This window comes from Culex quinquefasciatus, chromosome 2 (assembly GCF_015732765.1).
Source record: "Culex quinquefasciatus strain JHB chromosome 2, VPISU_Cqui_1.0_pri_paternal, whole genome shotgun sequence".
Taxonomy (NCBI): domain Eukaryota; kingdom Metazoa; phylum Arthropoda; class Insecta; order Diptera; family Culicidae; genus Culex; species Culex quinquefasciatus.
In genome coordinates this window covers 203,391,008-203,414,326 of record NC_051862.1, presented here as the reverse complement: position 1 = coordinate 203,414,326, position 23,319 = coordinate 203,391,008, and the positions used below count along the sequence as shown (strand labels likewise).

At 36.1% G+C, this 23,319-nt stretch overlaps 1 protein-coding gene across 7 annotated transcripts; it reads right to left on the bottom strand.

Annotated features, from left to right (window-relative positions):
* Window positions 1-4,087: 4,087 nt before the first annotated feature.
* Window positions 4,088-21,542, bottom strand: LOC6038896 (adenylate kinase isoenzyme 5). 7 transcript variants are annotated; one of them, XM_038257059.1, is made up of 10 exons: window positions 21,045-21,542; window positions 13,245-13,427; window positions 9,865-10,179; window positions 9,219-9,361; window positions 5,969-6,151; window positions 5,800-5,908; window positions 5,490-5,727; window positions 5,217-5,433; window positions 4,990-5,154; window positions 4,088-4,723 (listed from the first exon to the last, which is right to left on the bottom strand). In XM_038257059.1, exons 2-10 carry the CDS (start codon window positions 13,264-13,266, stop codon window positions 4,328-4,330), a joined length of 1,788 nt encoding a protein of 595 aa, XP_038112987.1. In that variant the 5' UTR covers window positions 13,267-13,427; window positions 21,045-21,542; the 3' UTR covers window positions 4,088-4,327. The 7 variants fall into 7 exon arrangements, with proteins under 7 accessions (XP_038112987.1, XP_038112988.1, XP_038112986.1 ...); XM_038257060.1 differs by having other exon boundaries at window positions 5,490-5,718; XM_038257058.1 differs by having other exon boundaries at window positions 5,490-5,908.
* Between the last annotated feature and the right edge of the window lie 1,777 nt (window positions 21,543-23,319).

The window sequence follows — 23,319 nt, the reverse complement described above, 5'->3', positions numbered from 1 at the left end:
TTCGATTGGAACCCTGAGTTGACCCTGAGAGTGACATTTCGCCTCTCCATATAGGCTCTCTAGTTATTGCAATCTTGGGAGAATTAGCTGAGAGAGAATTTGGCCTCTACTGTGAGGAACAAAGTGATAGACTGGAGGCTAGACTGGAGGTTATTTGAACTTTAAGGGGAGAATTTATTGAAAGAGTTGATTTCTACTGAAACTGATTTATTTTATTTATGTATGTGATAAAGTGTTCTAAAAGTACAATGTTAAAGCTTTAATTCTACTGTCTACAGTATTACTTATAACGTAAAATTTCTTAACCCAGCATTTTAAACTTTGATGAGGTGTTCAATTACGAGTGGCAAACTTCAGATTTGATTGTAAGTTTGCAAAAAAAAAACCTTATGACAATATTTTTTTTATTTTGCTTGTTTCCAATCTCAGTTTGAAAATCTTAGGTAATATCATTTTGCAGTTTTAGGCCATATCTTTAAAGATGTAATTTTATTATAAAACAAATACACAATACATATAAAAAACGTTCAATCACATAAAGGGATTTTTTAGGGATTTTGTTATAGAAGATTTCGTTTTAAACATACTCCGATTTTTATAGGGTTTTCAACTTTAATAAATTAAAATTTTCGATAAGGAATATTTTTAAATAGATATAGCAAAAATTAATGCAAAAACTTTCGGCGGTAAGTCAAAATTTTCATTTTAAATTAATTTAAATTTAATAGAACGAATAAGTATATGAAACGAGGAAGTTGTATTTCCTGCAATACTAACCAATTATTATTGATTTTTCTTTTTTTACTTTCTTTGGGGCCATCCATACACCACGTGGACCCTTTTTTTTAAACTTCAGACCCCCTCCCCCCTCGTGAACGACTGTCCATACAAGACAAAATCTTTTTGTATGGAGCGTGGACAATCGCCAAACCCCCTTCCTCCTCCCTAAAGTGTCAACGTGGTTTATGGATGATCCCTATCAACAGGTCTTTTTTAGAAATCTTGCTACACGTAAACATGACTGCTTTATTTGCTCACCATTATTTTGCAACTTAATGGAAAATGCTTTTATTTGGTCAATAACTTACACAACTCAACTTTTTTTTTAAATTGATGCCAGTAACGCTTCACTTTCGTCAAGGCATGATATATTTGAGCTTCCTTAACATGCTCCAACCGACAGTTAACAAATAAAATTGAAAAATTTTGGGTATGAAACGATGGTACATGCAACCTTTCGCTCCTCTTTATTTTTGCTACCAGCACAGATAAACCTGTGTTCACGTATTTGCATAAGTTAAAAGTCATTATTTTTGATTGAAACGATTTTCATGTAGATAAAGTTTTTTGAGTATTTGTAAGGTGAGCAGTTCTCTACGGAATCGGTCTTTTTTCTTAAATTTCAATTTTTGTATTTTTTAATCCGGCTGAAACTTTTTTGGTGCCTTTGGTATGCCCAAAGAAGCCATTTTGCATCATTAGTTTGTCCATATAATTTTCCATACAAATTTGGCAGCTGTCCATACAAAAATGATATGTGAAAATTCAAAAATCTGTATCTTTTGAAGGAATTTTTTGATCGATTTGGTGTCTTCGGCAAAGTTGTAGGTATGGATATGGACTACACTGAAAAAAAATTATACACGGTAAAAAAAAATTGGTGATTTTTAATTTAACTTTTTGTCTCTAAAACTTGATTTGCAAAAAAAAACACTATTTTTAATTTTTTTTATTTTTTGATATGTTTTAGAGGACATAAAATGCCAACTTTTCTGAAATTTCCAGAATGGGCAAAAAATCTTTGACCGAGTTATGATTTTTTGAATAAATACAGATTTTTTCAAAAAATCGAAATATTGGTCGCAAAAATTTTTCAACTTCATTTTTCGATGTAAAATGGAATTTGCAATCAAAAAGTACTTTAGTGAATTTTTGATTTTCAAGTTATAGCCATTTTAAGGTAACTTTTTTGAAAATTGTCGCAGTTTTTCATTTTTTTATAATTCAGGGTATGTTTGCCCACCTTTGAAAAAAATATTTTTGAAAAGCTGAGAAAATTCTCTATATTTTGCTTTTTCGGACTTTGTTGATACGACCCATAGTTGCTGAGATATTGCCATGCAAAGGTTAAGTCTTACCCAAACAACCCACCATTTTCTAATGTCGATATCTCAGCAACTATAGGTCCGATTTACAATGTTAGAACATGAAACATTCGTGAAATTTTCCGATCTTTTCGAAAAAAAATATTTTCAGATATTTAAAATCAAGACTAACATTTCAAACGGGCCAAACATTAAATATTACGCCCATTTGAAATGTTAGTCTTGATTTTAAATTTTTGAATGTATTTTTTTCGAAAAGATCGGAAAATTTCACGGATGTTTCATATTTTAACATTGTAGGTAAATCGGACCTATAGTTGCTGAGATATCGAAATTAGAAAATGGTGGGTTGTTTGGGTGAGACTTAGAAAAGATCAATTTTCCTGTTTTTTAACCTTTGCATGGCAATATCTCAGCAACTATGGGTCGTATCAACAAAGTCCGAAAAAGCAAAATATAGAGAATTTTCTCAGCTTTTCAAAAATATTTTTTTCAAAAGTGGACAAACATGTAAGTAAATCTTTCACAGTTCCTGAGGGGAACACCCTTGAAGAGTATCGGGGCCGGCATTTACAAAGCGGATTCAGTGGCAGTTTCATTCTCAACATAATGTTAACATGTTAGGGTTAATGTTAACATTCCATAGGTCGCCTCCCTAAGGTGTCGTGATAAGGTCCAGTTTGTGACGATACACTACCTTCCCTTTACTAAACAATCGATTCCAGAAGGGAAAAGATCACCAGTTGTGTTGGTCCGAGCCGGGATTTGAACCCCGATCTACCGTTTACAACGCGGAAGCGTTACCACTGGGCTACGTGGCTCGGTCAAACATGGGCACCAATTTAAAAAAATGAAAAACTGCGACTATTTTCAAAAAAGTTACCTAAAAATGGCTATAACTTGAAAACGGTGCACTTTATCCAAAATTCACTAAAGTACTTTTTGATTGCAAATTCCATTTAACATCGAAAAATGAACTTGAAAAATTTTTTTGCGACCTATTTCGATTTTTTGAAAAAATCTGTATTGATTCAAAAAATCATAACTCGGTCAAAGATTTTTTGCCATTCTGGAAATTTCTGAAAAGTTGGCATTTTATGTCCTTTAAAACATATCAAAAAATAAAAAAAAAAAAAAAATAGTGTTTTTTTGCAAATCAAGTTTTAGTGACAAAAAGTGAAATTAAAAATCACCAAATTTTTTTTTACCGTATATCATTTTTTTCAGTGTAGTCCATATCCATACCTACAACTTTGCCGAAGACACCAAATCGATCAGAAAATTCCATCAAAAGATACAGAATTTTGAATTTTCACATATTATTTTTGTATGGACAGCTGCCAAATTTGTATGGAAAATTATATGGACAAACCAATGATGCAAAATGGCTTCTTTGGGCATACCGAAGGCACCAAAAAAGTTTCAGCCGGATTAAAAAATACAAAAAAATCGAATGACCGAAATCTCAGAGAATTGCTCAGGTATTAAGATATTAAATTTTGGTATGATATTGCGAAAAATGCGTTCTATTTATTCCCTCAATGTTTGGGCAATATTTTCAGTTTAGAGTATCTTACCCTACAAAAGAATTAATTTTAATTCACAGAAAAAAATTATGGTAATATTCATCAGTAAATGGTGACAGATTTTGTGTCAAAAACAATTATTAATTTTACCCCAGAAAATGATGAACTTTCATCAGTTTTCGATAAATATTCATCAGGTTCACATTTTTACACATTTTTTATGAAATATTACTCAAAAAAGATTTTCAACCTACCAAATTTTCAACATTCCAAAATTCAACTTTTTTTCTGTGTTTTTTATTTGGAAAAAAAGGTTTTAACACATTTTGAAATAAATATTTTATGGTGTTCATAATTGTCATCATGCTGTCCTTTTTAAGATAAACAAAATTCAAATATATGGCCTAAAAGCTGCTCAAACGTAACTTAACTTATCATGCTACGAAAACTCGTAAGACTACATCCGAACTCTATGAAATTTAACATGATATAATGAAACAAAATTCACCAGTAACAACATTTGGCACAAAGCCAATACAAAAATCTTGGTAACTTGTTCAATCTGTTTAAAGCTATCATTCTACGTTGATGGTAATGTGAACCTTACACTATTTCTTGATGTATATAAAAAAAAAGTATTCTCCATTTCACCAACAGGAATTTCTCAATTTGTACTGCCATCTCTCTTCCAAACCCTTACATGTGCGAATCGTAATGATCCGCCTCGTCCAACATATTTCTGAAATTAAGCTTCCCATTGGGCACGTGCCCATTCCTGGCCGCCACCGGAACTGCTCCTCCACCCCCGAGATGTCCGTTGGCTAGGCTCACGTGGTGACTGATGGTCGGCACCACCCCAGGAACGTCCGCATCCAGATCGTGCACGATGGCGTCCTGCTGGGAGGAACTCTTGGCCGCCGACTTGCGCGACCGTTGAATGGCACTCTTGAAGTTTCCGATTCTGACCGGAGTTATGGCCTCGGTGGCACGATTGCCCGCAGATTCCTGCTGCTTGAGCACCTTCTGGATGTTGTCCCGCACGATGCGTTCAAACTCGCGCTGAACCGTGGGACTGTCCGTGTCGCCGTCCACCTTTTCGGAAGGGGAAGGAAAATAAATGTGTTTTAATTTAGATATTCAAACAGTGCCCTTCAAAGTTGGAATCGTTTCAACCTTCGGTTGTTCATCCACCCTCAAGCCTCATTAATGATGAACCACGGTGGATGAAGCAATTATGTTCAATTTAAATGAAAGTCCATTACCGTCACGTGTACTAGCCAAAGCGCTACAACGTTCAAGTTCTTGGACACGCATCCATAATTGATTAAGGCCGACCGAAGTCAATCGTATAAACTTACAATGGTTAACCGGCCGGCGGTGTCCATTTCCTTCAGCATCGGGAGCGTCAGCTCGCGGAACAGTTCCAGTCTTCGCCGAAAGGAAGATACGGTGTCATCCAGCCGGCCCCGACCGAGCTGTAGCTTCGAGCAGTCCAGCAGAATGATTGGGGGACTTTGATGGTACTGCAATGCCAGAGACAAGATTAACACGTTTAAACTACTTTCGTTGACCAAGTTTTTCCTACCTTCTGCTCGAAATCATTAACCTGCATCAAATCCCTCGGATATCCATCGATTATGACTCCCTTCTTGTCACTGAGTTGAGCCAATTGATTCTCGATAAGCCGATCCAGCGACTTCTTTGGAACCATTTCTCCAGCCGTAATGGCCTCCTTGACAGCGTAGTTATCCGTCCCAACACGTGGATCCGACTCGGCAATGGCTCGCAGTAGCCGACCAACGCTGTAATGAAAAACCAATTAGCATTGAAACTCTCAATAGTTGACACCCTTCAATACCTAAAGTGTCCCCACCCAGGGTTGATCCCAACTGCCTTCAAGCAAAGCGTCGCTTTGTTACTACCAGGTCCACCGATCACCCAGAGGACCGGCGGTATCCGGCCTGGTTTGCCCAGCTCAACGACGCTACCCGGTCGTAGTTCCACGCGTGATTGCTGCCGCTGCACAGGTGGCGGTGGCGTTGGCGTTCGCGTCCGGCTATTGATTTCTACTTGATGCGACGGAACAGCTGTAATAACTTTAGCTTGACTAGGTGCCGTGTCTACGCTAACTATACTGCCGGGAATGTCGTCCACGCCCCGTCCCATACCTGCGACTCCGTTCAGCAGCGCCTCCTGGTTCTCCTGTGCCCCCAGGATGTCAAGCACTGCGGACCGGAAGTCCTTGTACACCTCGGACGGGGCACGTTCGCCGTTGATCTGGAAAGAATTCAATCATCAACTCATCAACTCCACAGAATCCGCTTGGGATAAGCATACCGCGATCAGCATATCGCTCTGGTCGAAATAGTCCGCCACGGGCATGACGTTCTTGAAGAAGTTGTCCAGTTCCATTTTTGCCAAACTTAGTACCACGTGGCCAAGTTTGGCACCGTAGTCGATTTGGCGCTGCAGGATTGTCTGGCGCCACGATATCAGTATCACACCGTTGATTACTTGAATCTGAAAAATGGAAATTTTAGATGATTAGCTTTGGATGTATAAAAAACTTCAGATTATTCTTTGCTTATCACATTCCTTTCATTTTTGTAATTTATAGCTTATTTTTATGAGGTTCTTAGAAGTAGAATGAGGACAAGTGGTAATCAGAAAACTCATACAATAATTAAACCCGATATAACATTGAAAATATGTACCTCATCTGGTGCAGAAAAAAAAACATTTAAAACTAAACAATCATCAATCAATGTCAAAGCACTCTCACACTACACCTAAAACAACAGTTTTAAAAAAATTAAATGAGAATCATTTGTATTGATTACACATCCAAACAAGAAAACATATTTTCAATTAAAATTATTAAAAAAAATAAAACCATATAAAACATATTTTCAATTTTGCTTTAATTAAAAAACCATTGGCAAAATTGATAATTTTTTCACCAGTTTCAGGAAGTTATTTTGAGGATTGTTTCTACAAAATTCTTGAAAAAACATAACTTCTGCTATTTGGAGTGTTTTACCCAGTATTACGATGATTGTGAATGACCCCTCGAACAAATCTAAAACAAATTTCTGTCAACGGGGTGCATGGGACCCCCCAGGCCACGCCCCCCCCCCCCCTCCCTCCCCTGGTACCCTGGTTTTTTTGTTTGACCTTGAATAAACAAAACAAAGAGCACGCATTGTAAACAACTGTGATATCTCAATGTTTGATTGAATTTGGTTGCCGAAGTCCCATGTTATAATTAAAAATGTTTACAGTAGTCAGGCAAGTACTTGCGTCAAACACGTTCTAACCTGAAATTCCATTGGTCAGTTGTTGCACTCACATCAATTTGCAGGTTGTGTCAAGATAGCACGACTTCTTGAAACTTCTTTCATATTAAAAGTGACAATGCACGGAGTTTTTTGGGTTTTATTGAATATATCAATAAAAAGATCTGTGAAGTTCTATAACAGAGGCATTGTGAGCTGCACAAAATCCCGTTCTAAACTCAATTGCGCTTAAAATGCACGTGAGACAGAAGAGCACTACTGCGTCAAATTGTTGTGTTTAATCAAGAACTGTTTGCGTCAAAATTTCTATTATCACCAGTTTTTGCCTTCCTCGCCTTACTGAGGAAAGGTTATAAAATCACTCAGAAAATGAACTTTTTAATTAGACCTCCTAGACCTACCTTCATTTGAACATATCGACTCAGAATCACTAGCTGAGCAAATGTCTGTGTGTTTGGCTGTATGTAGACATGTGTACCAAATCAACGTCACTGGAATATCTTGTCACAGGCTCAACCGATTTTGGCCGGAATGGTTTTAATCGATCCGTCTTAACGTTCCCTAAGTTGCTATTTAAATTTATGCAGTTTTATCATGAATTTAAAAAGTTATGTTAAAAAACTGTTTCATATTAAATTTAAATTATGGTAAAAAGGGTGGTTTTTTCATGAAACCCTCAAATGTTATATATTTTTAGAAAGCATATGAGAAGACCTTTTAGGTGGAGTAAGAATTTTCAAGATCTGACTTACCTATCTTAAATTACAAGCAGTTTAACACTGGAACGCCCAACGCATGTACATTGTACAACTTACACGGACGCCCAAGCCCCCCTAAAAAAGGTGGAACGGTAACTTCAACTCGCTGGTTCTCGGGCATAACTCAACCAATCGGGACGATTCTTGTTCCCAGTGATTTGTAAGAATGTCTAGATGATCCTAAAATTTTGCAGAACTTGATTTGAACAAATCTGTAATTTCTGCGACCGAAAACATCGTTCGTTAGGTGTTACGAACGTTAGGGGAGATCCATAAACATGTGGACACTTTAGGGGGGTTGGAATCACTATAAATGAGAGCAAGGCACCAACCACCTAAAGGTGGATTAAGTAACGTTTTTATTGGAAAATTAAAATATGGGCTGGTGTCAACAGAAAGGGGGAAGTAATGAAAAGTTACATTAGAATACGTTGATGTGGAATGACCCCTCAATCTATCAGGATCAAAATTAAAATAATAAATACAATGTAAATACCAGTATAAATCACGGATAGAAAGAAAAACATAAAACACGTAAATAATTTTGAGTCGAACAAAAAATGCATTCAATTATCAATTGAGAACATGGTCAAATAAAAACAAAACATTCATTTTTTTTACCTTTTTAATATGAAAATCTTTATGTAACCAACTTGCTAACTTCCATTTCTGTTATTTATTAATAATTGAATAAGCCTAACTATATAAATGATCATTTTTGTTGAAAAAAGAACTATGAATAAAAATATATTTCGCAAAATGACAGCTTTAGAATATATTAATTTGGAACCGTTACGATATTTATTAGAGTTAATGCTAATTATTTTGTTTTTCATCTACTTTTATATTCATCTATCTGTGAATAAGAAATGGGATCATCTAAATTAAGTACTAAAAACAATTTAACATAAGTCAAACTGAGTTCAATTGGAATCTAACTGACAGTAAGTGTTTAATTTTTAATTTTTCAGTCATCATTTAATCCTGGAGACAATGCATTTTCGTCTGGAAATTATAAATGGGTTGTAAAAATTTGCAGAAATTTGTATGACCCAGTCTCAAAACATTCCAAAGAGCTTTCAAGAAGACTTTCATGTAACATTCTCAACATAATCATTTTTTTGATTTTCACATAATTTTATGAAATGTCTCACTAAAATAAATTACAAAAATAATTCATTTATCATAAATAGAACCAATCCTCCACAAAATTAACTCTCTCAAACAATTTTCCCAATACGCAAATCACTTCGACCACTATTTTGGTCCTCATGCAATCCCAACCAATTGTTTCACCGTGGAGATGAAAATAGATTTGTCCATTGACTCAACCACACCCGCCACAAGGGGTTGGCTATTACGCCGAGAAATTCCACGGTGGAACCTCGACACGGCACCCTTCCCGATGCGCTTTCATTATTCAACAAAATAATGACCAAGTTAAATACTTCATTTTCCCACGAGTGTTCTTTTTCATCTTTTTTTTGTCGCTGGAATTACTTGGAATTTGCAGTCCCGTCAACTGGTTCCTACCTTTTCCGAGTACTCCACGACGTCCCGCATCGAGCGCGGATATCCGGAGACCAGGTAGGTTTTGGCAGCTGGTGACATTTTCATTTCTAGCATGAGTACCTCGGTGACAGTCCGCGACGGCAGCTTCGAGAAGTCCTGCATATCTGTAAGTGAAGTACAAGGTAAAAGGAACGGGTAAGTTTCAACCACCGTCATCGGTGCTCAGAACCGGTCACTTTCAAATTGGCTCGTATGGAAATTGTACACCCGTTAATGACGGGTACGGTACGGTGTGTGTTATTTGACCTTAATTAATATTTCAATCGACTATCAACAAGCTCCAAGCCCTGACAGGACAACCACGGTCCGTTCGGTTCGAATCAAGCTGTATCGAAAATCGATCGGACGAGACAATCCACCATCCAGGGGGCCCAGCCAGAAAGAAGCATAGGTACAGGTTCTGCGAATCATGAGAAATTGTGCCGGACTCCAACGAGGAAATGGCGAAGCATGTATTGTTTGCAAGGTCGAGGATTCTATTATGTGTGGCCGTTGGTCATGAATTATGGATGACCCTAGACGGTTGTAATTATATCCCGTGGGAGTTCTGAACAAGCTTGTTCTCACTACATGATGACACCCTATGGCAGTGCCAGCGATGACTCACCGTTACCGATTGCATACTGCTGCAGCAGGTCCATCATGTTGATGTGGGTTACGCCGCGCCGTTCCTGCATCAGCGTATCGCAGTGGGTCACTTTGCCGCTGCCGGGACCACCGAGCACAAAGATGACCGGCACCTTGGGCGGGTCGAACTTCACCTTGCCGTTGTTTTGCATCCCGCCGCCGTTGGCCGTTGGGCTGCCACCACCCAGCGTCGGCGAGTGAACGATGGCGGAACGGCGCTGGGACGGGTCGTCGCCTCTTCCACCACCGCCCTTCCAGTCCGACTCGTCGCCCTCCTGTGTGGTGTTGCCTTTGTCTGGAAATTGCGGAAAGGAGGTTTGAAAAATTGAGAAAAACGCCTCTATTTCCTTTAAGGTATATTCAAAGAAAAAAAATAAAAATGCCAGGCGTCTCCATGTAATATAATTTACCCAAAAAAAAAATAATGGAGATGCCGGGTACATAATGTCGAATAATAATAACTTTCTCTGATATCAATACCTAATTTTGTTATTCGTGAACCCTTGAAAATTTGAGCATTATACAAACGCCTACACCTTAGGAAGGCGACCTATGGAATGATAACATGTTAATATTAGTAAATACCGGCCCCGATACTCTTTAAGGGTGTTCCCCTCAGGAACTAGGAAAGATTTTTTTACCAGCGCAAAATTTGGTATCATTCTAATTAAATGCATTGTTTTGATATTGCAAAATTGCAAAAATATCAAACCTTGATATTTTTTTGGCTCTTTATCAAACTCCACGGTGATGAAAATCCGGGAATAATTTTGACTAACTTGGACAAGGCAATTCATTTTGCACTACAGCCCAGACTCGATTATCCAAAGGCCTCGGAAAAAATCCCTCGGATAATCGAAACACAAAAAAAAATCGATGTCTTATTTTTGATTGTCGATTGATTGTGCCCCTTAGCTGTAACTACCCCTTAACACTTGATTTATAATTCTTAAATCCAAGATGGCGGCCAAAATTGCGATGATGAAACATTGAAAAAATGCATGTTGACAGCTCCCATACAAACTGAGCGTACCCCGTTTTGTGGGCCCAGTGGGCCTAAGATGGCGGCCTTCGATATTATCTAGCCAAACTTTTGAAAATGGCGAATAGTTTGAATAAATATAGTTTTTGCTTTGTTTTGGTTTTAAACGACAAAATAAGCCTTCTGGAATCATTTTCTTTAAAAACATGTTTAGAGATACGCCACGTTCAAATATTAATCTGAACAGTTGAAGTGAGCGTGCCGCAAAAGCCGTCACGAAAAAAAAGTTTCCTATGCAAATTTGAAGTTGCGTATTTAATGGGCGAACTCCGACGAGGCCCATTTGCCATCTGTCGGTTAATACGCGCAACTCATGAAAACTGTCATCTTAGGGTCCGGTTGTTCAAAACGTGCTTTCATAGAAAATCGAAAATGTCAAAGTTGAGTACAGTCCAGACTCGAATATCCGAAGGTTCGTATGGGGCTTCAGATTTTCTCTTTTTCATTCAATTTTAATTTTTTTTATCAAAGTGAGAAAATTTGCCAAAATTGAAAGGAAAAATCAATAAATAACAAAAAAGAAAGATTTTCCCATGCAAACTCCCATACAAAATTGAAATGCTTTGCGGAAAGACGGATCTGCACCGAATGCTACCAAATGTTAAATCCCAAGTAACATTTTTAAACCAACTAGCCACCAACTAGTTTTATTGAGGTTTTATGATAGCATCTTGATTGCTTTATAGTTTTATTTAGGCATTCATCGCAACCAATAAGCAAGAGCTAATTAGTAGGTTCTCACAAGGGTTTATGCCTCGGACATAAAATGTCATGCCAAACGGTTTTATCGCATGCTTTTTTAAAACCCAGGGTGTTTTAGCTGTCAAGTGCCATTAGGCATGTAAAAAGCTTACTTAAAGCCATAAGCTCCTGAAAAAGCATTTAACGCGGCCCATTAGCATTGCATAAATATGGCGCTAAGCGCGTGCTCTTATTGAATTTGATTAACCGCCATCTTGGTTGAAAAAATAGATAACTTAAAAAATTGATTTAAATTTGATGAAAACACACATTAATGCTGAATTTTTGGTTTGATTAATATAGCGATAGATGGTTAAAAATATTTTGAACATTTTTTTCAAAGAATTGCAATAAAATATGTTGTAACATTAAACACTATGATTACAAAATATTGATTTTTGATGAAGCGAGTTGAATTTTTTGCCTCTATCTCCCCTACATTTATCCATAAAATTTCAATCGCAGCTGAATTTGAGCCATCAATTGAGAGAAATAAGCTTTCAAATTATTTGGATTACCTCTAATATCTATTATCTAGCTTTTTAAGCGAAAATGGCCTTCGAATGGTGAACGCCCGAAATGTCAAAATCACGCAGTGGTCCCAACATTACGAAAAAAGTGTGCCATGGCATGACAGCCGCATTTTTTTTTCGCAAAGAGTCGACTGTAATTCAACATTTTTTACACGCATTCTTTTTACATTGCAGTATGGTTATTACAGTCGACTCTCTGGTTGTCAATATCCAAGGGACCGTCGAGGAAGAGAATCATCAGTTTACAGAACGATGCAAAATGAAGACTCGATTGAATTTTTTTTTCTTGATACCCAGCTATGGGATAGAATCATGGCAACGTCCATCAAACAAAAACAAACTAATGTCAAACACCCTTCAAAGCTTCGTTTCGCCAAGAAAAATGTCTATGCAAGCCATGAGAAGGTGAAATTATTGACAACCGGAAGAGATTTTTAAAGCAAACAGAATCCAAGGGACCGTCGAGGAAGAGATCCTTCAAGCAAGGGAAAATATCGAGGAATGAAGATAATTGAAGTATGCAGATTGAACGGACTGAAGAATTCATCGATAAATGAAGAATTATTGATATCGAGAAGATCGACAGCCCGAGAGTCAACTGTAACATAAAAAAAATAACAACTGTTCATCAAGTAGTATTTTCTACATAATCTAGCCATTATGTACATGATTGTAAAAATAGAACATCAGTTTCAATTGAAAAACTGAAAAAAAACTTATCACGAATATTATAAATGTCATACAAAAATAAAGTAAAAATAATTGTCCCTTCAAAATTTTGATAAATCTTCATGAAATTTTTTATTCACATAAAGCAAAATAATATAACAGGACAACCTGGATTTGTAACCGCAAAGCCAAGACAAGACGAAGTTGAGGTTGATGAGCAAATGATTTGATTTGATTTGATTTGTTTTGTGGACATTCGCAAACATTCGCTAACATGAACATGACCAGGATTTGTTTACAAATCCATATTGGCTAACTTAAATCGTTTTATTCTATATTATGTTATCATACTTCCTTATGCAAACATGTTCTTACCTGTATCCAGACAAATACCCATGATCCATTCGTATTATCCTATTATGTTACCACTATTGAAATCACATACAACTTATCAAGTACTGTTGTACTCGTTTTCGTGTCAAAAACAGTTCTAGTTTTATTTTAAGGCACTTTTTTCACTGATAGCTTGTAGTATCACCGGGCGTGCACCGCTTTTCGCTGTAATCAATTGGTACATTATTCCTCCTCCGCACCGCGATTGCATTGTAAACAAACTTTTCGACGGTTCGTAGTCTAGTTCGTTGTGCAACTCCACCACCACCACCACCATTCCAAACTTCCTGACCCCCCCTAGTAATAGTAGTTTAGCAGAACGACCACCCCTCCGCTATTACTGACTAAACGCCGTGAGACACCAGGCAAACTGAGCATCGACGAAAACTCTACACAGAAAAAAAATCATGGTAATATTACATCTGGGAAGGGGTACATCTTTTATGTCAGAAAAAAGGTTTAATTTTACCTCTGGAAATGTGTAATTTTACCACTTTTCTGGTGTAATGTCACTTTTTCAGTCTAAATTGAGGTAAAATTACATCATAAAAGAGGTAATATTCAACCTTCCAAAATTAAAGCTTTCAAATTTACATTATTTTTTTCTGTGTACGGTAAAGGCTCCCTGTGGGGTTGAGGGTGGCCTTATGTTTGCAGACAATTAGACCAAAGGAGCGATTAAAAGTCGATATTGCCGGAGGAGTGTCATCAATCATCTACAAGCACCAACATTCCCACCTCCCCTACCCGCAATATTTCCAAGAAGCTTTTATCATTCAAGTTTATACGGTCAATTGGTTGGAATCGGTTCCCGGACACGAACTCATGCAATGTAGGCCAACATTGAGTCACATCTTTACTAGTTTTCATAGTTTTGATGAGAAAAATGGTGTGAGAGTTTCATTGAAGAATTTTTGTTGTGAAACCATCCGAAATACTTCAAGAACATGGTCAAACTAGCTGGTCATGAATTCATCAATAATGCAACATGTTTTGACCGGTCAGATGATTTTGTTTACTTTGAAGGAAATATAATTACATATTTACATCGTACGACAACAACATCGCTCGTGGTCAGCAGTGCCTGTTTACAGTTTTCCCTTTAACCTGATTCGCGCCATTATCGTCAGCATTGTCCATACTTTAACATTCGCGTGACGCGAAGTAAAAGCTCTCTCAAAGGACACCCTAATTGGCCAAACTTCCCATTCTCAACAACAACAGAAACAACATGTTGCAAACCTCACCATGAGTCAACAAAACCATAACAAGTTTTATGGGTTTTAGAAAGTGAATGAACGTAGTTTTGTAGCATTCATAAACCTTATCTAGAAATCTCCAAATGAGATTTGAAACACCGTGTTTACGTCCATTTGATTACCTACTGCTGATTTACCAAATCTAAGTGGTTGTTTTCACCCTCGACTTGATGTGTTTTCTACGAACTAAAATTATTACCCAAATTGATCAAAAAAGATATCATTGGATGAAATCAGTCCAAAACCCTGATTGTGAATTTACTGCATGGACTCTCAACAGAATATCCCAAAAAGGACCCATCCCTCGTCCTGATTGAAATTTCACTTAAATCATTACATTTCCTGGCTGCAACGTTCCTTGAACTTTACTGAACAATCATTCAATATTCTGCATTCTAGGTCATCCATGATATTGGATCTAAAGAGGTTTTCAAATAGGGGAGTGAATCCTGCTGAGAAATTTTCTGGCATATTATGAGATGTTCAGTTGTAAACAAAGTAACTTTTATTCCATTTCAGTAACAATATAAATTAATTGATAAACGAAATGGTAATATTATTTAAATAAATTAAAGAAGTTAGATGATAATTAAAAAATATGTTGAAAAAATCAACAACAAACAAGCAATTATAACTCTGCCAAGCTCTCCTAGCACGTAAAACAACAACGCGCGGATCGACAGGGGGTGAGTAAGCAATAACGTAAATTATTTATTGATGTCTTCTAAATGTACACGGACTGTGTGCTCTGTTTTATATCCTCGGATGATTCTTTCAAAACGAAATACACTAGTCAGCGTTCGGGCAAAAAAAAACATGGAAACCTTTTTATCTGAGGTAAGTGAACCTACACTAGCAACCGGACATGGAAGGATTTATCTTCTATTTGTTGTGGTAGTAAACGATTTTTTTTCTGTTTTCATTACAGTTCAGGCTCGATTATTCTAAGGACTCGGACAAAATTTAATTCGAATAATCGTATCTTGGATTATCGAATCACGAAGTATTTCTTTGTAGTTTTTAGAGCGTCCAATTTCCTGTACCGGGAATTCCCAGGATTCCTGGTAAAAAAAATCCTGTTTCCAGAGAAATTTTTAAATTTCCCGGGAATTCTATAAATTCAAGCAAAAGTATTCTTGATGAATTTCTTCAGAAAAAGTTTAGAAAAAAATGAACAACTTTATATGAATTAACTAAATTAAATTAACTGCTTATAATGAATTCATTGATCGTCTTAAAATTTCATGTCAGTGTAATTTTTCGGAAGCAACAAAAATTGGAACATTTTATTATTTTAGGTAAACTTTGTGGAAAATAATGGGTGTTATATCATTTAAAAAAGTATAAACCCCTTACCGTCAAAGCAAAATTGGGAATTGTTTACGTTTTTGTGTACAATGACCAAGTTTTATGAACATTGAATTGCTATCATCGAATCTTTCAAATAGGATTGTGTAGGAAGAATTAGTTCAGTTTGTTTGATGAGTATTCGAAAAATATCAGTTTAACATAAAGTTTAAATGGGTGAATGAAATGGAAGACAGATTGATTGAGGACTAATGAAACACTTATCGAATCATCTATATCAACTTTTGGAAAACACTTTCAACCGAAGTCATATATTTAGCTGAAAAGCGTGTAACAAAATTTCACCATGCAAAAAGCATTAAATAACTAATGCGCGTTCTTTGGAAGGTGCCCCAGAATGCACACATGTTTTAAAAAAAATCTCCTGTTTTTTGAAAACATTGAGTTGTTTCAAGTAAAAAATACAAGAAGTAAGATTTTAAACATAAAAATAAAAAGCTAAACTATTTGGTTCATGAGCTAAAACAAGTATGACTTTTGCTAAAAATGTTATTTGTCCCGAAAAACATAATTTCTGAATTCGTTTTACTAACTTTCCAAACAATAAGATAAAATATGATATTTCGCCACAAAACTACCTGCGATCATACAGCTTTGTTGTCAAATATTAATCAGAACCGAGATCAGAACAATTTATACTGAATTTAAAATTTCTCTGGATTTCCCGGGAAATTTGTTCAAAATTTACCGTTTCCCGGGATTTTTTCAAGCCCGGAAAATTGGACGCTCTAGCAGTCTTTTTTTATTGTTGAGACAACCAATGTTCATGAAATGTTGCACACTGGAAATCATTTTAGGATCGATCAAAGTTTTCAATTCTTGAGAGGAACATCAATGAAAAATGTCTCACTTGTTCGAATCCTAAAGAACATTTGGTCAACTGGATTATCAAATGTTTTGATTATCCGTAGTTCGAATATTGGAAGGTTTCACAAAAGTTTCGGATAACCGAATAATCAAATATGTCTTTTTTTATTCATAACATTAAATTCTAGTTCAGTGACCTCATATTATTAAAATTTGAGTATTTGGTGCCTGTTTGATTACCAAATGCAGACTAATTGATTTATTCGCCGCCATCTTGGGTCAGATCTTTTTTGAGTTATTTTTAGATCATATTTAAACTTGAGACCCAAAATAAATCACAATTTGACAATCTGAAGTGAAGATTTTCCGATGTCTTCAGATAATCGAGTCAAAAATTACAACAAAATTCATTCAAACACTGCCAATTGCCGAACAAAAACTTGGGGTAATTTTTAGTGCATGTACTCATACATGTGTCACTTGTCTGAAAATTATGATTTTCAATAAATATCCATAACAAAAAGTTTATACAGTCGACTCTCTGGTTGTCAATATCCAAGGGACCGTCGAGGAAGAGAATCATCAGTTTACAGAACAATGCAAAATGAAGACTCGATTGAAAATATGTTTTTCTTGGTACCCAGCTATGGGAGAGAATCATGGCAACGTCCAGCAAACAAAACAAACTAATGTCAAACACCCTTCAAAGCTTCGTTTCGCAAAGAAAAATTTCTATGCAAGCCATGAGATAGTGACAATATTGACAACCGGAAGAGATTTTTAAAGCAAACAGAATCCAAGGGACCGTCGAGGAAGAGATCCTTCAAGCAAGGGAAAATATCGAGGAATGAAGATAATTGATGTATGCAGATTGAAGGGACTGAGGAATTCATCGATAGATGGAGTATTATTGATATCGAGAAGATCGACAGCCAGAGAGTCGACTGTATCTCAAATTAACAACAATCAATGGTTGCTGGGTTTTAAAGCCAATGTACCAGTAGCCTTCCTTCACGTCGTATATTGCATCAACATACTATTTCACAGCGGCGAGAGCGCGGACTTGATAATCTGGAAATGACTCTCACCAGATTGTTGTTATTTTTGGGATATTCCAATTTTTTTTTCTTTCGTATATGCTTTTTGTGTACACGTTTTCTCATAATTTTCACAAAGGTGATGTGCATGCTTTTGCATGCGATTTTACACAGATTTTTTTTACTGTGCATGTTCGTATCCAAAAGAACATTTGGTCAACTGGATTATCCAATGTTTTGATTATCCGAAGTTCGATTATCGGAAGGTTTCACAAAAGTTTCGGATAATCGACTCATTAAAAAAATATCTTTTTGCCTTCCTCACCTTACTGAGGAAAGGCTATAAAATCACTCGAAAAATGAACTTATTAGTTTGACCTCGTAGACCCACCTTCACGTATACATATCGACTCAGAATCATGTTCTGAGCAAATGTCTGTGTGGATGTGTGTAGGTGGGTGGACAAAAAAATTGTCACTCGATTATCTTCAGACTGGATGAACGGATTTTGACCATATTAGTCTCATTCGATCCGTCTTGGGGTCCCATAGGTCTCTATTTAAAATCAGCAAGTTTAGTTAAGTACTTCAAAAGTTATGCTAAAAAAACGATTTTGGCGAATGTCCGGAAAATTGTAAAAAGTGTGGTTTTTGCAAGAAAACATTTTCAGAAAGGTATTAAAAAGACCTTTCCAATGAGCCTAAAACATCGAGGATCTGACAACCCTACCAAAAGTTATTAGCACTTAAGTGTTATTTATACACTTTTTGGAGGCCGGATCTCAGATTTTTCGATGAAAATGATGTCCGGGTCCCTGATGCGACACGTCGTTAGTTAGATAATTGAAAGACCTTTCAAATAAGCCTAAAACATCGAAGATCTCACAACCCTACCAAAATTTATTAGCACTTAAGTCTTATGTATACACTTTTTGGAGGCCGGATTTCAGATATTATGATAGAAATATTGCCTGATATCGTTGGATAGGTTTTTTATTAGACCTTGCCGATGAACCAGAAATATTTAAGGTCTGTGAACCCTATCAAAAGAAATGAGTAATAAAGTTGATTTGTTAAACATGTTGCCATTTTTACTGAATGTATTGACTTTATGAATATGAGGAAGGCACCAACCACCTAAAGGTGGATTAAGTAACGTTTTTATTCTTAACATTAAATGCTAGTTCAGTGACCTCATACCTATTAGTAAAATTTGAGTATTTGGTGCCTGTTTCATTACCAAATGCAGATTAATTGTTTTATTCGCCGCCATCTTGGGTCAGATCTTTTTTGAGCTTTTTTGAGATAATATTTAAATTTGAGACCCAAAACAAATCACAATTCGACAATCTGAAGTGAAGATTTTCCGATGTCTTCAGATAATCGAGTCAAAAATTACAACAAAATTTATTCAAACACTGCCCATTGCCGAACAAAAACTTGGGGTTATTTTTAGTGCATGTATTCATACATGTGTCAATTTTCTAAAAATTGTGATTTTCAATAACTTTAGCGCTCTTTTGAATAAATATTTATAAAGATACTGAAAATGTAGATTTTTCAAACTTTTCTTGAATAATTATCATAAAAATTAACCTAATTTATGCTCTTATGAAAAATCTTTCAGATCATGCGTTTCAAATTTGAGCGTAAATAATGAATTCTATTCTTAATTTAATTTTATGATGCCTCAGCGTATCCTTTCTTAAAGCCAAACGTTAATGTTCATGTTAATACTACAGAAAGAAATTTAAGAAAGAAAGTTAAGAAATTTAATATAATTTTAAAAACAAAAATACAAATTTTTAAAATTTCTCCACATTCAGTCTATCCATGAAACACGCCTTGCTTTCTTTTTTGAATGTTTGCATAAGTGATTTAACGATTTGATTTAAACGCGATTTAAGTTTGAAAATAATTATCTCAGAACCAAATTAAGTAAAATTAGGGTTGAAAACTTTCAAAACATTTGATGTTAGCTTGACGATGCGTTCTTTTGAATTTTCGATTATAATAGTCGATTATAAAAGTCCTAAATGATGTTATTTTAATTCCCTTCTGAAACTCATCTTTCGTTAAGCACGCGGGATTTGCTTCATTCTACAAAAGAGCTGGTTTTCATCAACGCAGTGTTGCCTTGTGTTGCGGAATCGTAGCACCCGAATTTTGAATCTGGTGTCTTAATGTTTTCAAAACTTAGTTAGTCAAACACAAATGGTTTGTTTTGCAGTTGAAAATACAATGTTGTGATTCCCTTAAGGGTGCACAGCACCAAAAGGGACTTGTTGTCCTTTTATTCCAAAATTTTAAAACTTACGGACCCAATCCTGCAAAAACGGAATGGGAAAATTAGTCAAACTATGTTGTAAATTACTTTGTGGACAGTAATTTAGGGGATGGGGAATTTCTGTAACAAAAATCTGATGTGCACCGTTAAACAGACTATTTAAAAATTTCTAAATACTTTTTCTTAAGCTCAACTAAACACTTCTAAGTTTCAACGATATAATAATTTTAATCCCCTTAAATATCGTTTTTTAATAAACTTTAGTTCTCTAACCCTCCAGTAGCTCTGTATCAATGGGTTAATTTCATCCAATTTCGCTTAAAACTTGTACTGTAACAGATACTTAAAATAACCCAAAATACCGTTTTCAGCTTGTGGAGCATCTAAATTTAAATGCAATTTGATGTAGATCTGCAACAAATTATTCGTAAAAACATGGTTTTACGTGTGATTCAGCCGCTTACGTCGAATCTCAAGTTTACATCAACTGAGTTTACTTCTGATTATTTTTTTTTTTTTCGTGTCGAGTAAATTCACATATTTTTTTCTGTGTAATTTGATTATCATTTGTTGCACGAGTAACTTAAGGGCTAAATAACATTTTTCCCGGAAAATTAAAATTGACACTCTAAAAAATATGCTTTCTAGGACCGTGTAATGCGTTTATGATTTGTATGTCTTGATTTACAACAAAATTAATTTTGAGATTTTAAACAACATCTTTTCCAATTTTCAAAGTTCCGACAATATACAATGTACACTTATAACATTTTCTAGCATTAATCTGTAAACCGTGATGATTTTGGTTGAACTTCTAACCCAAAATCGTATCAAAATCCTGTCAGAAACCCGAGACCACCTCGCGTCAGCCGTTCGTTGGCAGAACATAAAAATCAATAATCTCACTCAAAATGTCAATCATTGGACTGCACATTCCTAGAAGCTTTTGCTCCTCCCGAGTTGATACTCATCGCTGACACACGTGGTGGCGGGTGGTGGAGTTGTTCAAACACACACACACAGACATTGGCTGACTGTGGCTTCTGGTGGTCATCCTTGTCCGTTTGGGGGCTTTCGATGCATGCCAAATGACAACATCATAATTAGCTGACCTCATGCGAGCATCCACACACTACCAATAACCTGATGTCGACGGTGGAAAAAAAAGACCGATGGGTTCGAGGATACTACGCGCTGGTCATGTCCTTGTTCTGGGTCAAACGTGTCGCACTACACTGTATCCTGGTTGGTGGTTCGACTTAATCCAAGTATCCTTAAGTTGGATTCGGTTTTCATCCATTTTTGTAACAGTTATCACAGTAAATTTTTAGGAAACTCCCAAAACTTCAAATGATAATGAAGCTTTTTCATCTTCTTTTTAAAACCGGAAGTGGAAGCGGAACTTCGCGCGCGCTTTGTACCGGCAAGTGTTGTCCGTTCGAAATGCCGCCACTCACTGTCAATGCCGGACAGTCCAACAGGAGCTTTTTTAGACGCGATTTTCACTCTTGCTCACCGAACACAACTGACTGGGTTGGAGAGAAGGAAAAAAAAGTAGTGACGAGGAAAAAAGGCGCGTGTAAATAATTGATTAGTGGCGTCCGTTACGAACAGGGCACAGACAGCACACACACACACTCACACGGGATGGCCACATGGTCAACCGGCATGGCAGGGAGACGCGACCACTAACCTTCGATAGGTTCATGTGTGTACTACCACTGGTACTGATTACAATTGTTCATTTGAATATGTGAGCGGAAGAGACACTAATATCTGCGTTTTTTTACGAGCACATTGACGTGGAAATCCGAGTGTGGAAATATAGAAAAACATTAAAAATAGTATGATTATTTGATGAAATTGTTAAGTTATTGTTTCAACTTCATAAAAACAAGATTTTTCCAAAGTCCTCGAAAAAAATCTCAATTCACGAGAAAATACAAGAATTAAAAAAAATAAGGAAGGCCGAACCGTTTTTCTCCAAATTTTGTATGGGGTATCAGAGCGATTGTGCTACATTGTGAAAATGTAGCATTCTATTTTAGACTTCTATGCAGAAGCGACGAACGGCCCGAACTCTCCTTATGAACTTCAAAGAAAAACGATCCGCCTCTTCTAAAATGTAGGAAAACATAAAATTGCTCGTGATTCTGAGGACCTGACAGACCGTTATTATGAAAAAAATCCACCCAAACCAATGATTGGACATAGTTCCTGGGACCATTCTGTATTCTGTTACAATATATTGGCACGGGTCCCCCACAGACCGTAATTATAAAAAAAAATGCCATCCAAACCAATGATTGGACATGGTTCCTGGGACCATTCTGCACCTCTGGGCCGAGTTTCAACATATTTGCCGGCAGAGATTTCGAATACTGGACTGGATCAAAGTTTCAATGTTTTAACTCCAAAACATTACTGGTCAAGGTTTTAAATGTCACTCCTTGGCTCAAAGTTAAGTTATTTTTGTACAATCTTGTTTTCCTTGACTTAAAAATCCCTGATGTATGAGTTTTATTTTTCAATATTAAGGTATAAACTTGTAAATAATATACTTAAGTCACATGACTTAGGCTTAATCCGGCTAAGTCAGTGCTGTCCATCGATTTATATCATTCTACTAGGGTACGTTATCCATTAGTGGACCCCTTTCCTATAGTGGACCCTCTGAAGGGTTTTTGATGAAAAATTCAATAAAATCACAATTTCAAGCGTGTTGTTGCCTACAAATCTTTTATTTAGCATGTTCAGCATCATTTAAATTAATGTTGACTGATATTGAATTGTCCTTTTTACCAAAATAAGTGTTTTGAGTTCGACATCAGAAATCAGCCATAGCCACTAGCATTTTCACAACAAAACTGCATTTATATTTTATGAATGAATCAACTATTCAATCATTTTTTGACTGATTATTTAACTCCAGCAAGTCGAAATAATGTAATTTTAAGGAACTTTACTAAAATAAAGCGAAGAACTGCTCATTTTCAAGCAAAAATTAGTGGGGTCCAATATAGGACAACGAAAATCCAAACTTTTCCATAAGTGGACCCCTGTTAATTAAACCTTCAAAAATGAAGAAAACTGTGTATTTAACCAAAAGTTTCTCATGAACATACAGTGTTGCCTGTTGTTATCAACCTAAATGCATATTTTTTTTTCAATTATGAGTAGAAATATAGCTGTTTCATGTTAAAAGTACCAAAAATGCTGAAGCCGTAAAAAATATAATTAATCAAAATTGTACTTAACTGAAGCAGTTTGAAATTATATTTTATAATAATAAAACAAGAA

Excerpts from the sequence above, each read along its gene's own strand:
- LOC6038896 (XM_038257058.1), bottom strand. The coding sequence starts at position 13,266 with ATGGGTATTTGTCTGGATACAG. Across the intron at positions 5,909-5,968 it reads AGAGCGATATGCTGATCGCG|ATCAACGGCGAACGTGCCCC; the intron begins GTATGCTTATCC and ends AATTCTTTCCAG. Across the intron at positions 5,434-5,489 it reads CCTGGGTGGGGACACTTTAG|CGTTGGTCGGCTACTGCGAG; the intron begins GTATTGAAGGGT and ends TTTTCATTACAG.